At 40.6% G+C, this 15,846-nt stretch overlaps 1 protein-coding gene across 1 annotated transcript in view; it reads right to left on the bottom strand.

The window, feature by feature from the left end:
- Positions 1–15,846, bottom strand: part of OCA2 (OCA2 melanosomal transmembrane protein) — a 435,982-nt gene that overhangs the window by 316,031 nt on the left and 104,105 nt on the right. The window contains exon 9 of the mRNA XM_077868273.1: positions 14,553–14,706. Within this exon, the coding sequence (XP_077724399.1) occupies positions 14,553–14,706 (154 nt within the window). The remainder of the gene's footprint in view (positions 1–14,552; positions 14,707–15,846) is intronic.

The raw sequence follows: 15,846 nt of genomic DNA, 5'->3' as shown, positions 1-15,846 counted from the left end.
AACTGCATTCCTTATGATCTACTCAAGGGCTTAACTCAATTATATTCAGTTATGTCAATTACATTAAAAAATACTACATATTCTGCTATTTTGACAATGTAGCCTTATACTAATGTAAGAAAAAAGAAAACGGAAGGAGAAAAAGATAAGAGAGAGGGAGGAGAAGGGGAGAGAGACGGAAAAAGTAAACACTATCAAAGGACACTACAGTGATCTAGGTCTTCATTAGAACCAGTGCCTTGGAACCTAAACATTATCTTCACTTTGAATCAGTGTTCTCTGCCTTCTGCTTCACTCTGTCCTAGATTAATCACATTGGACTTGAATGATCCTTGAGTGGTTAGAATCTCCCATGACCTCTCACCATGCACACCACCTGTCAGGCTCCCTTCTCACAAGTAGTACTTTCAGCCATTGCTCTACTGAGTCTCATATGACATGGAAGATGGATGGAACACTAAGTTTTCAAAGATCTTGAGTTCTTTCCTTGAAGTGTTGATAATCTTAGCTCAACAGAAGACCCTGTTATTCAACAGGCATAGGAGATGCTGGTTAAGCATAGATACACATATGCCTTGCTGCAATATTTCAAAAACCATAATTGCTACTGAGATTCCCCTCTCAAGATGCATCCAGAAGGGAGAGATGAAAGAACATGCACCCTGAGAGGGGCCACAGGTTATCGGGGAGTCAACGCCCAGCCCCACTAGTCCACTGAGGGCACAAGAGCAAGGATGACAAATGCCAACCTTAGCAGAGCTTCCGAAGTGCTGTGCAGACAACAGTCCTGCCATCAGGTCACAGCAGAGCAGAAAGCAGTGGGCTGTAATACAGTGGGAGGTCTGGAAGAGGTATGGACACAGAAAATGTTTACTAACTTGGAAATAGGTCCAGAAGTAAGATGCTACAGAAAAAGAAAAAAAAAAACCTAAAATCTGTAGCAAGGCTTTCAAGGCTGGGCAGTAGTCCATAAGAAAATTGACATAAAGGGTAGGGGAAAATGGCAACTCAACTTATAGAGTAGAAAAATTTTTATAAGAAGTTACCTGTGATAAATAAGATGCCAAAAATGTACCTGATGAGCTTGGAGATTTGGACACATGCCTGAGAGAGATGTTAGAACAAAGAAGCTATGAAGACTGAGGTGGATGCTGGAACATGCGGCTGGGGGGTATTAGGATGCTGGAACAGGGGGCTGTGGGGTGTGAGATGGATGCTGAAACAGGAGGCACTAGATGTGAGGAGGATGTTGGAACAGGGGTCTGTGGGTTGTCAGATGGATGTTGGAGAAGGGGGCTGTGTGGTGTGAAGTGGATGTTGGAACAAGGGTATGAGGTATGAGGAGGATGCTGCAACAGGAGGCTATGCGTTGTGAAATTGATGCTGGAACAAGGGGCTACGTGGTGTGAAACAGATGTTGGAAAAGGGGGCTGTGGGGTGTGAGGTGGATGTGGGAACAGGAGGCTGTGGGATGTGAGGTGGATGCTGGAACACAGGGCTGTGGGGTCTGAGGATAATGCTAGAACAGGGGACTGTTAGGTGTGAGGAGAAGGCTGGATCAGGGGGCTCTGCAGTGTGAGGTCAATGGTATAACGGGCTGTGTGGAGCGAAGAAGATTCTGGAATAGGGACTGCGAGGTGTGAGGAGAATGCTGCAACATGGTCTGTGGGGTGTTAAAGAGGATGCAAGAATAGGGGCTGTGAGGTGTGAGAAGGATGATGGAACAAGAGGCTGTGAGGTGTGAGGAGAGTGCTGGACCAGGTGACCCTGGGGTGTGAGGAGTATGCTGGAATAGGGGGATGTGAGATGTCAGGAGGATGCTGGATCAGGAGGCTGTGAGGTATGAGGTAGACTCTCAAACAGGGCTGTGGCGTGGAAGGAGAATGCTGGACCAGGGTTATGGGGTGTGAGGAGGATGCTGCAACAAGTGGCTGTGGGTTGTAAGGTGGATGATGGAACAGAGGGCTCTGAAGTGTGAGGAGGATGCTAGAACAGGGGTTGTGCAATGTAAGGAGCCTGCTGGCTCAGGGGCCTGAGAGATGAAGTGGATGCTGGTACAGGGGTCTGTGGGGGGTGAGGTGGATGCTGGATCAAGGGGGTATGAGGATGATGATGGAACAGGCAGAAGTGAAGGGTGAGGATGATGCTGGAACAGGGGGCTGTGTCGTCTGAGGCAGATGCTGAACAGGGCTGGGGAGTGTAAGGTGGATGCTGGACAAGGGGACTGAAGAGAGGCTGTGGGGTTGAGGAGGATGCTGGAGCAGGGTCTGTGAGGTGTGAGGTGGATGCTGGAACACAGGACTGTGAGGTGTGGAGAAGACGCTGGAACAGGGATTTGTGGTATGTGAGTGGATGCTGAAAAGGGGGCTGTGCAGTGTGAGGTGGATGCTGAAACAGGGGGCCTTGTGGTATGAGGAGAAGCTGGACCAGGGGACTGCCCAGTGAGAGGAGGATGCTGGACTAGGGTGCTGTGCAGTGTGAGGAGGATTCTGGAAAAGGGGGCTGTGAATTGTGAGGTTATGCTGAAACAGGGGGCTGCTAGGTATGAAGAGGATGCGGGAACAGCAGCTGGTCTGTGTGAGGATGCTGGAACAGGGGGTTGTGGTATGTGGGTGGATGCTGGAAAAGGGGGCTGTGCGGTGTGAGGTAGATGCTGGAACAGCGGGCTGTGAGTTGTGAGGAGGATGCTGGAACAGGGGGCTGTGAGGTGTGAGGTAGATACTGGAACAGAGCTGTGGGGTGTCAGGTGGATGCTGGAAGAATGCTGTGGGGTCTGAGGAGGATGCTGGAATAGGGGCTGTGGATCAGTTGGTGTTGGTCTGACCTTGGCATGATCTCATGGTCACAGCCCATAGTTGTGAGACCTTATTTAATTTCTAAAACCAGAGTCAGTTTTTTTTTTTATTTGCTTGAACACTATACCAGATGACATCTTGAGGTGCCTAAGCTCTGGAATCTATAATTTTGTGCAACATATGCCAGGCCAGAAAATTTTCTCCATACCTTTTGGGTAATACCTAAAAAGGAACTCTATGATTTGTGCATATACATAGTCAATTTTTAAAAAAGAACCAAACAAATTTTGGAACTAAAGAATTTAATGAAGGGAATGAAAATGCAACAGAGAAAATGCATCAGCAGCAAAGTAGGTCCAATGGAGGATAAAGCAAGTGACCTAGAAAACAGAAACTCTGAAATGACCTAATCAGAAAAGAACATAGAGAAAAGAATGAAAAACAACAAAGAAAGCCTACATTATCTATGAAACTCCACCAAATGTTCAAATAGAATAATTGGAGTTCTAAAGAAAATAGAATGAGGAAGAAAAATTATTTAAGGAAATCATAGCTGAGAGCATCCCACACCTGGGGAGAGATTTGGATATCTCAATGAAAAAGAACTTCTCCCAGGGCAGCTTACATGTTCAATGCAATTCCTATCAAAACACCATGGACTTTCTTCAGAGAGTTGGAACAAATAATCCTAAGATCTGTGTGGAAATGGAAAAGACCCTGAAGAGCCAAGGGGAATATAGAAAAAAACAAAAAAAAACAAAAAAAAAAAACAAAGCCGGGGGCATCACAATGCCGGATTTCAGGTTGTACTACAAAGCTGTGATCATCAAGAGATCAAGAGTGTGGTACTGACACAGACACATAGATCAATGGAACAGAATAGAGAACCCAGAAATGGCCCCTCAACTCTATGGTCAACTAATATTCGACAAAGCAGGAAAGACTATCCACTGGAAAAAGGACAGTCTCTTCAAGATAAGGTGCTGGGAAAATTGGACAGCCACATGCAGAAGAATGAAACTAGACCATTCTCTTACACCAGACACAAAGATAAACTCAAAATGGATGAAAGATCTAAATGTGAGACAAGAATCCATCAAAATCCTAGAGGAGAACACAGGCAACACCCTTTTTGAACTTGGCCACGCAACTTCTTTCAAGATACATCCATGAAGGCAAGGGAAACAAAAGCAAAAATTAATTATTGGGGCTTCAACAAGATAAAAAGCTTCTGCAGAGCAAAAGAAACAGTCACCAAGCTAAAAGACAACCTACAGAATGGGGGAAGATATTTGCAAATGACATATCAGATAAAAGGCTAGTGTCCAAGTTCTATAAAGAACTTATTAAACTCAACAGCAAGGAAACAAACAATCCAATCATGAAACAGACAAAAGACATGAACAGAAATCTCACAGAGGAAGACATAGACATGGCCAACACGCACATGAGAAAATGTTCCACATCACTTGCCATCAGGGAAATACAAATCAAAACCACAATGAGATACCACCTCACACTAGTGAGAATAGTAAAAATGAACCAGACGGGAAACAACAAATGTTGGAGAGGATGTGGAGAAAGGGGAACCCTCTTGCACTGTTGGTGGGAATATGAAGTGGTGCAGCCTCTCTGGAAAACTCTGTGGAGGTTCCTCAAAGAGTTAAAAATAGATCTGCCCTACGACCCAGCAATTGCACTGCTGGGGATTTACCCCAAAGATACAGATGCAGTGAAACACTAAGACACCTGCACCCCAATGTTTATAGCAGCAATGTCCACAATAGCCAAACTGTGGAAGGAGCCTCGATGTCCTTCGACAGATGAATGGATAAAGATGTGGTCTTTATATAAAATGGAATATTACTCAGCCATTAGAAACAACAAATACTCACCATTTGCTTCGACGTGGATGGAACTGGAGGTATCATGCTAAGTGAAATAAGTCAATCAGAGAAGGACAATCATCATATGCTTTCACTCATACAAGGAATATAAGAAATAGTGAAAGGGATTATAAGAGAAAGGAGAGAAAATGAGTGGGAAAAATTAAAGAGGGAGGCAAACCATGAGAGACTCCTAACTCTAGGAAATGAACAAGGGGTAGTGGAAGGGAATGTGGGCAGGGAGATGGGGTAACCGGGTGACAAGCACTGAGAGGGGCATTTGATGGGATGAGCACTGGGTGTTATACTGTATGTTGGCAAATTGAATTTAAATTTAAAAATGTAAAAAAAAATGAAGAAAAAGAACTTCTCTAAGACACATTATAATAAAACCATCAAAATTCAAAAATTAAAGAGAATCCTAAAAGATGTGATAGAAAAAAAGATTATAACCCACAAAGGATCCCCTTAGGTTTTCAGAGGATATCTCAGCAGAAATCCTGCAGGCCAGGAAAGAGTAAATGACATATTCAAAGTGTTAAAAGACATGAGAGAGAAACAACAGCCAAACAAAAACTGGAGTTCATCACTAGACCTGCCTTGCAAGAAATGCTGAAAGGAATTCATCAATAACAAAAAACAACCTGATTTTAAAATGTGCAGAGGAGCTGAATAGACATTTTCCAAAGAATACATACAAATGACCAAAAGGTACATGGAAGGATGGCTCAATATCACTAATCATCTGGGAAATGCAAATTAAAAAACACCTTATACTTGTTAGGGAATCCTTATGCACTGTTGGGAATGCAAATTGGTTTAGCGTCTATGGAAAATAGTATGGAAGATCCACAAAAAATAAAAATAGAACTATCACAGAATTCAACAATTCCACTTCTGGGTATATATCCAAAAGAAATAAAAAATGGGATCTCAAAAAATTATTTGCACCCCCCATGTTTATTGCAGCATTATTCATAATAGCCAAAAAATGGAAAAAAAACTAGCCATCCATTAGAGGATAAATAGATAAAAAAAGATGTGGTGTATGTGCATGTGTGTGTGTATGTGTGTATAATGGAATACAATCCAGCCATGATAAAAATGGAAATCCTGTCATTTTTAACAACATGGATGGACCTTGAGGGCATTTATGCTAATAGAATAAGTCAAACAGAGAAAGACAAATTACTATATGATCTCACTTATATGTGGAATCTAAAAAAGCCAAACTTGCAGAAAAAGAGTAGAATGATGGTTACCAGGGCCTGGGAGATAGGTAAATTGGGGAGATGTTTGAGGGTACAAACTGACAACTGAGGATAAATAAGACCTGGAGCACAGCATAGTGATTATAGTCAATAATACTGTATTATAAACTTCAAAGTTGCTAAGAGACTAGATCTTAATTGTTATCACCACATAAGATAATTGATAATTATGTAACAGTGACAGAGGTGTTGGTTAAAGCTACAGTGATAATCATATTGCAATATTTATATATTTGTACCCTCTTTACGCACTGGCTTCCTTCATCTTCCCTCCCTCCCCCCCGCTGCCTCCTGCCCCCCCCCCCACACACCTCTTAACTTGATTTAGCTTCAAACCAGACTGCATGTCCAGGAACAGTCAAGGGCATGGGCAACATAGAGCAATCAGGAGTTCCATAGTTCAATCAGTGTTCCAGGGTTGGAACACTTCCAGCACTAGATTACTAAATTCTAATTAGTAATTAGTAATTACTAATTCTAGTTAATTACTAGAATTGTAGATAAATCTACAAAGTACTGGAATTTTTTCTAAGGAATTTCTTTGAGAAACCATGAAATATGACATTGTGAGCTTGTCAGAAGAAATGTAAGCAGCATGGCCAACTGTGGTTGGAAGACCCACATCCCATCCCAACTCCTTCGATTACAAAAGTGTCTTTGCAATTCAGCATTTTTGTCGTTAGGTAAAGGGTTTGTATTACATAATCCACCAGCTCTCGCAGTTCTGAAGTCTTTGATTTCAAAGAAGAGAAAGATAGCTACCTCTCTAACAAGGTAATGGAGGCTGCTAGACAGAGTCTGCTAGACGCTACTAGAAGCAATATGTTCTGTGAATCACAATACTAACTTCTGGGCAATAAAAAAAAGGGGGGGCTTGCAAACAAAGGGAAATGATTAAGGGGGCAGAGCCATTGCCCACAGATATATTTTTTTAAAGATTTTATTTATTCATGAGAGACAGAGAGAGAGAGAGAGGCAGAGACACAGGCAGAGGGAGAAGCAGGCTCCACGCAGGGACCCCAACGTGGGACTCAATCCTGGGTCTCTAGGATCACGCCCTGGGCCGTAGGCGGCACTAAACCACTGAACCACCAGGGCTGTCCAGCCACAGCTATAATTTAAATTACAGCCTTACAAATACAATGACAAATATCCGGAAGGCTTGAGTTTGAGGTTTCCATTGAAAAATGGCATGGTGGTATGTACATTGCATTGTGAAATACAGCTTCTTGCCTCTCTCCAAATGCACCTCCCATTTCTGGAAATTAAGACCCCCTGAAGAATAAAGGTGTTCTCTATTCATTTGTTTTGAATTTCATTTCATAGATAATTTTTAAACCAAATGCTTCATGAACTCCTAGACTAAATATGAAAGGACCCAGGGGCAATGACACATGATCTCACACAAAGGCTGCATCATTTTGCTTCAATTAGATAAAGTGAGTGAAAAGGAAAGAAAAGCCTGCTTGTTGCCAGAAGAAAGGAACCTGTCATGACAATCCTTCCTAAAACATAATTCTAGGCATTGGTGGAGGGCACATGGGGGAAAAGTATTATTTCCTTTATATTGTTAAATATTTGTCATTAAGATTGTATCACACTGTTTTAATATGCTTTTATACAGTATAAGGGCATAAAAGCCTTAGCTGTGATCATGGAATTTTTAGAATGCTGCATTGGGAAATCTCCTAAAGCCCTGCATGGGCTTTAGAGATGCAAACTTCAAGAATTAGGAAGATTGGTCCGATTTTTTTCTTTGGGGCTTTCAACAAGAGCTACTTTACAAGGATGAGAAATACAACTCCAAATCTTCAGGTAAGAAAGTGTCAATCAGGATTATCTGTAGGGCAAGAAGTTTAAATAACCTGAAGAATTTCCTGAAATGATTTCACCCCATCAAGTAATTAAAAAGCCAGAGGGAACCCTGGTTGATGCTTCAGTCCCACACAGTCACTCAGGTGTCAGAGGTAGGTGGTACCCTAGATAACCCAGTATCTAGGTTAGATAAGACCCAGAGTAGGATCTCTGTACATAGTCAAATATCTAAAGACACTCTGGAAACATTATTTACTCTGTGCCCGGTGGTGTATGAAACATCAGGAACCAACACAAAACAAAACCAGAGACAACATACAACTCACATAATGAGTGAACTAGATGGCACAATAGAAAGTGATAATATGACACAGCTACAGCACAGCAGGCCTAGAGGGATCAAGGAGGGTACAGCATGTACAGAGTAGCTGTCAGCAGTGGAGAGGGAGGAGAGATGGACAGATCTTCAGGCCACCCCAAGACTCACTCTCCCTAAGTGAGGGTACAGATGGCAGCAGGATGGCCCAAGCACTCCTGTCTACAGAGTCTAGATACCTCAGGTTCTGGGAAAATAGCTCTACTCAAAGACTTAAGACAACTTCTGAATTCTTACCTAAGGTAAACTCTACCTCTGGAGTAGACTCCTACAGTAGATCCTAGAAATGCTACAATGTTGACTCTGCTTCTAGAAAGTTCATAGGGCTGGGTATGCATCCAGCTTTCTGTTTATAGTGTGTGGATGCCCCATGGGGATTCTGGAAGCACAGGAGTTTCAGAAACACAAAGTCAAGCATGCTATTTTCCTAACACCTCTGTAACACCCTCCACCTTCTGTATCAAATTATGGACAGAACAAAATTGCAGTTTTAGAGTTTCTTAAGTTATTGCTTGGCCTAAGTATACATGGTTTCTATTTACCAGTTACATTATTGGTATTATAAAACAGGGGGAAAATCATATTATTTTAAGTCCATGGAATATTCACCAAAATAGATCATAAATCTGGGGCATAAAAAAATTTTTTTCAACAAATGGTAAAATCTGAAGTCATATAGAGTAAGTTCTCTGACCATAAGTGAACCAGTTCAGTAACAGAAAAACAAGAAAATCTCCAAGCATTTGGAAATTTTTTTAAGTTTTTCTCCTTATTAGAGAAAAAGAGGGAGAGAGAGAGAGGCAGAGACACAGGCAGAGGGATAAACAGGCTACGTGCAGGGAGCCCGACGTGGGACTGTATCCTGGGTCTCCAGGATCATGCCCTGGGCTGAAGATGGCGCTAAACCACTAAGCCACCAGGGCTGCCTGCATTTGGAAATTTAAAAACGCACTTCTAAATCTATAGGTCAAAGATGGAGTTTCAAAGGAAGATATTTTAGAAATAAAATAAACAATAGAACTAAATGAAAATGAAAATACAATCTATCAGAATCTGTAGAAAGCAGCTAAAGAAGTGCAGAGAGGGAAGGTTATACCAATTAATATTCACATTAGAAAAGAAAGATTTGTTCCAGGTATTCAAGGCTGGTCCAAATTTCTAAAATAAATGAGTATAATCTACCATATCAAACAGCTAGGAAGGAAATCAATTGACACAAAAAAGTCATTCCAAAAATTCAATATCCAATTATAGCAAAAAGTCTCAGTATACCAGGAAAAGAAAGCAATGTACTCAATCTCATAAACAGCATCTACAAAACCTACAGCTAACATCATACTTAATGGTGAAGGACTGAATACTTTCCCTTTAAGATCAGAAACAGACAAATATATCTACTTTCACTACTCTTGTTTTTGCTACTGCAATAAAGCAAGAAAAATAAATGCATATAGATTTGAAAAAAAATGTTACTATTTCAAATGACATGATTATATACATAGAAAATCCCATACAATCTACAAAAAATATTTAAGAACTAATAAGTAAAAATATTATTAGTATTTTTATTAACAATAAAATAACAGGATACTAGATCAACATATTAAAAGCAATCGCATTTAAATCTAATGACAATGAAAAAAATATAAACTAAAATAAAAGACACAAGAGCATTTACTATTTCCCCCCAAAATAGAGGAAATACTTGAGTGCAAACCTAACAAAATATGTACACAATCAGTATGATGAAAAATTATAAAAGAAATCAAAGATCTAAATAAATGAAGAAACATACAATGTTGATGGACTGGAAGACCTCTCTAAAATATATACGGAAAGACGAAGGCCATAGAATAGCCAATAAAATTTTGAAAAATAAAAGTGGGAGGATCATTCATCTCAGTGTCAGGACTCATGATATATCTATTGTAATCAGGATATCGTGGTGCTGGTGGGAGAATACACACATAAATCAATGAAACAGAATAGAGAATTTAAAAATATATACTCACAAATATGTCCAATTAATTTTTAACAAAGGAGCAAAAGCAATTCAAAAAATAGTGCTGGAGGCTCATAAATTTAAAAATGTACCACAGATCAAAATATTAATCTCCCCTAAACTTCACACCTTAAGCAATGGCTGACTCAAAATGGATCACAGACTCAAATGTAAAAAGTAAGACAACATAAATTTAGGAAAAAACATAGGAAAAGATCTTTGGGATCTAGATTTAGGCAGAGTTCTTAAACTTGACACCAAAAGCATTACCTATGAAAGAAAATATTTATAAACTGAACTAATAGAAAGTGTTTGCAAACTACATAACCAACAAAGTCCTTCTTTCTAGAAGAAAGATATAAAGAAAATTTAAAATTGGACATTAAAATGTCATTAAAATGTTTTTAAAAATATTTTTAAATGTTCATAGCAGCCTTATTTTTGATAGCCCAACATGGAAAAAAATTATTTTAACCTTTCAAGGGATGAATGCTTAAACACACCATTCCATCCATACCACAATATTATTGAGCAATAAAAAGGAACAAACTAGTGATGTATGCAACTCTGTGGATGACCTTCAAGGAAATCATGCTGAGTGGAAAAAAAGCCAATCTCAAAAGGACATATACTACATTATTCCATTACAAAGCATTGATGAAATAGCCTAATTATAAAGAAGGAGAACAAATTATAGTTGCCAGGCCTTAGGGATGATGGGGAAGGGGATGAGTGACTATACAGAGCTATCACAGGGAGTGTGTGTGATGGTAGTTCACGTATCTTTATTGCAGTGGTGGTTACACAAGACTATACATACAAAGTTGCACATAACCATACATGCAAACACACACAAACACATACACAGGAGTGTATGTATAATCCTTGAAATCTGAATATGCTCAAAGGATCGTACCAATGTTAACTACTTGGTCTTGATATTATTAAATTGTAGTTGTATAACATGTTTATATTTAGGGAGACTGGGGAAGTATGACAAGACTTCCTTGTACATTTCTTTACAACCCCCTGTGAATCAGAAATTATTTCAAAATAACAAAGAAGGTTTTTAACAGATAATGTAGCCAGTACATTATAATACAGAGCAGTAGAGGAGCAGAGGTGCCTATCCTAAGAGGCACCAGTTCACCTGACTGACTTATAAATAGTCTGAGGGTGGAGGGAAGAATTAAGATGACAGAGGAGTAGGGCACCCTAAGTTCATCTGGTCCCTGGAATCCAGCTAGTTATCAAATCATTCTGAATATCTATGAAATCAGAGATCTGAGAAAAATGTTGCAATTCTACAAATAGAAAAGCAACCACTTTTTGGAAGGTAGGAAGAACAAAGATTTGAATCTGGGGTGATATATCTGAAGACACAGTGAAGGGAAGGGAGGCTGCTTAAGGAGTCTCCCGCAAAGTATTTTAAGCAGCAGAGCACAAAATCAGAAGTTTTAGAAGTCTGTTATAGTGGGGGACATCCCTGGCTTAGAGGTGCTCAGCTGGCGAAGTGGGGTGGAATCTCAGGTGGGAAAGCATGGTCTCAGGATCCCTGGGATCACAAAAAGAACAGGGGCACCTGACTGCAGCAAAGTTCCGGCATAAAAAAGGGAGAAGCCAGCTGAGTATGGTGAGTCTAGGTGCCGGCTTTCTGCTCTGTGTTGCCATAAACTGCAAACTGCTGTGAGATCGTGTGACTGTGTTCCTGGCAGAGGTCCAGTAAAAGTCAGAAGACTGGCAAGACCCCCCACCTTCCTCCTCCAGGAGGAACAGCTCAGGATCTATGAGGAGTTTTGAAATTCAGTCCCATGCCTGAGATAAAAACACTTAATCACAGACTGGGTGCATACAGAGTTCAGGTGGAAACCACAGAGATAAGAGTAACTGACTACTTTTCTGTCGAGGCTCACTGAAGAGTAAGGGGCATGAACTTTCACCTCTGCAGCTAGAAAGTGGGGTGCTGCCATAGTCATCCTGGCCCATGGTGCTGAAAGCCTTCAGAGAGCAAAACAGCATCACATAGTGGAATCCAGAGCTGCTTACACTGAGCCTGCCCTCCTTTCATCAAGATAAAAAGCTCTGCACAGCAAAGGAAACAGTTGGGAAATCTGAAAAGGCAATCTATGGAATGGGAGAAGATATTTGCAAATGACTAATTAGATGAAGGGCTAGTATTCAAAATCTATAAAGAACTTTTCAAACTCAACACCAAAAAAAAAACAACAACAACAAACAAATAATCCATCAAGAAATAGGCAGAAGACACGAACAGACATTTCTCCAAGAAGACATATAAATGACCAACAGAGGGATGCCTGAGTGGATCAGTCAATTAAGCATCTGCCTTTGGCTCACATCATGATCCCAGTGTCCTGGGATTGAGCCCTGTGTTGGGCTTCCTGTTCAATAGGGAGTCTACTTCTTCCTGTGCCTCCCTGTTTCTGCTCACTCTTTCTCAAAGAATTCTTGCTCTCTTGCTCTCTCAAATAAATAAAATCTTTTTTAAAAAATGGCCAACAGACACATGAAAAAATGCTCAATGTCACTCAGCATCAGGGTAATCCAAATCAAAACCACCATGAGATACCACCTCACATAAGTCAGAATGGCTAAAATTAACAACTCCAAAAACAACAGATGTTGGCAAGGATGCAGAGAAAGGGGAACTCCTTTACACTATTGGTGGGAATGCAAACCGGTGCAGCCACTCTGGAAAACAGTGTGGAGCTTCCTCAAAAAGTTAAAAATAGAGCTACCCTATGACCCAGCAATTGTAGTACTACAAGTTTATCCAAAGGATACAAACATAATGATTCAAAGGGGCACCTGCACCACAGTGTTTGCAGCAGCAATGTTCACAATGGCCAAAATACAGAAAGAGTCCAGATTTCCATCGACAGATAAATGGAGAAAGAAGAAGTCATGTGTGTGTATGTATGTATGTGTGTACATACATACACACACATACATACAGTGGAATATTACCCAGCCATCAAAAAGAATGAAATCTTGCCTTTTGCAATGATGTGGATGGAACTAGAAGGAATTATGCTAAGCAAAACAAGACAGTCAGAGAAAGACAAGTATCAGATGTGGAATTTAAGAAACAAAACAGATGAACATAGTGGAAGGAGTGGAAAAATAAAATTACATTAAATCAGAGAGGGAGATAAACCACAAAAGACTCTTAACTATAGGGAACAAACTGAGGGTTGCTAGAGGGGAGATTGGTGGGGCATGGGGTAACTGGGTGATGGGCATTAAGGAGGGCATGTGATGCATGTTCTATGTGGCCTCTTAAGCGAAAGGAACCCTGCTCCTGGGCTCTCCCAGATTCTCTGATAAGGCTTTTCCCACTGCTGGTCATGGTAATAAACCACAGCCCAGACAGGGCATAGCTGCCTCTGAATCTGTGAGTCTTTCTAGAAGATCACAGTGTATAGGTGTTCAAAGAAATCCAGAAACACAATATTGATTGAGAGGTAAAAAGGAAAATAATGTAGAGAATAGAGTTATGCTGAAATTAAAAAGACATAAGAGATCTAACAACTAAATCAATGATTGGATCTTGGAATTTTAGGCTCAACTTACTGGGGCAAACATTTCTCATCAGGTAGACTAGACAACCATGGAAAGAAAATCTTCTGGAATTTCCTGGCCACTTCTGCAGGCCATTTCCTTGACAACTCCAAGGCATTTCCCATACTTATCCTACACTCATGAAGAAGTACATCTTCAGAATCACATCCTCTACGGACCTTCCAAGCTCAACTTACTGGAGCCAAGATTCCTATGAACGTGTTGCTGTACACCTGGCTTAATGATTAAATTAACAATGGACCAGCCCACCCAGGCAGTGTCTGTACTTTGTTGCATGCTATTAAAGGTAGAGCCGCACTTAGTTTCCCAGAAACATGAAATTTAGAAGGTATGAAATCACTTGTGAAAAGGTTCATTAGCTGAGTTGATACACATCACAAATAATAATTCCTCCCCCCATATAGCCCAAGGTCTCTTCATTCCCTATAATACACACAATCCTATGAAGCAAATAGGGGGCATTTTAATGTGCATCTCAGAGAGGTTCAATACTTACCCTCTCAGCATCACACTTCAAGTGAACGGCAGAGTGAGGGTGAGAAAATCATGTACATATACAGTTTTCTCAGGTAAACTTTTGCAGGGGCCCACTAAAACTCATCTTGCATGTGTCAGTTGCCAAGATTCAGCAAATATTCCAGTAAGATCAATATTCTACCTAGAATGATGGAAATCTTCCTTTTTAGGAAAGATGCCATTACAGTTTGATTAAAAGCAGAACTGAGCCCATCTGGAGCACCCACATGTTGAAAGATACTTACCTGTGAGCCCAGATAAGTCTTAGAGAGCTGGCATGAAAGTTACCTCAAATATAATCAGCATGTAGACCCCAGCAAGGATGACCACAGCAATAGTCACTTGTGTTTCTATGTTTGCACGGAGGTAATGATGAGCCATCAAAAGAGGAACTGTCTGTGTCTGCTGGAGGGAGGCTCGAATGCTGATAGAAACAGTATCTCTGCAGAATGAAGCAAAGATATCACCACTGGTAAGGGAAACCAATCTCTATGTCAACAATTAATGCTTGCTTCCTTGGTGTCCTTTCCAACACAAGTCATCCAGAGTTCAAACTGACTCCAAAGTGATCTAACCCAAAGTCTAGCAGACGAGGAGTTCTAAGTGCATATGAGCAGTTGAGATGCAGACACAGCCTCCCTGTGGCCAGGTCCATCTGATGTGGGCCCCTCAGCCCTCATCTGGCAGGTGCCACTCCAACAATTAACAGGGAGCAAGGACTTTCATACTGGTTCTAGCCATTTAATTTTCTCTCTCCTCATCACACACTGACTGCTTTGCCTGCTAAAAATAGCAAATACAACCATTCTCACATGATGGAGATTCAAAAAAGGCCATATTCAACCTGAGAACATGTAGACAGGTTGTCATAGATATTTGGGAAAAGTACCTGGAACAAGAAACATCCAAGTAATCAACAGTATGTGGCATGGTGAAACTAAAGCACTTTTCTAAAAATTTAGTCAGTAACTATTCCGAGCTGAACTGTGTCCCTACAAAATATAGATGTTGACACCCTAACCCTCAATACTTCATAATGTGACTATATTTGGAGATAGAGTCTTTACAGAGATGATTAAGCTAAAATGAGGTCACTAGTGTGACTGTCCTTATAAGAAGGGATTGGGACACACACACACACACACACACACACAAAAGTCCACGTGAAAACATAGGGACAAGAAGCCAAGGAGAGAGTACTCTGAAGAGACAAACCTTCCAGAACCCTTGAGGAAATAAACTTTTACTGTTTAAGTCATGCAGTCAGTGGTATTTGTTATAGCAGGCTTAGAAAACTCAATATGGAGTGGCATTGAAGAAAAAGAGAAAGAATCCTAAAATTTCCTAGAATTCCCCATTTTAGAGCTTCATAATATTAATGAAATTAAAACATCAACTATAAAATACCATTTGCTTCAGAATGGACCCTGTAATCAATCCTCATTTTCTGACACTTGTGGTTAATGATGCCCTACTACATTCTTCATGTTCATAGACTGTACAGTTGGAGCATCCCATCCAGACCGCAAAGCTGATCTGCCTATTTGTGCCAGAAGTTGGAGTCCCATGAGCCAAACTTTGT

This window comes from Canis aureus, chromosome 2 (genome assembly GCF_053574225.1).
Source record: "Canis aureus isolate CA01 chromosome 2, VMU_Caureus_v.1.0, whole genome shotgun sequence".
Lineage (NCBI taxonomy): Eukaryota > Metazoa > Chordata > Mammalia > Carnivora > Canidae > Canis > Canis aureus.
The sequence above is the reverse complement of the archived record's forward strand: the minus strand, read 5'-3'. Positions and strand labels throughout refer to the sequence as shown.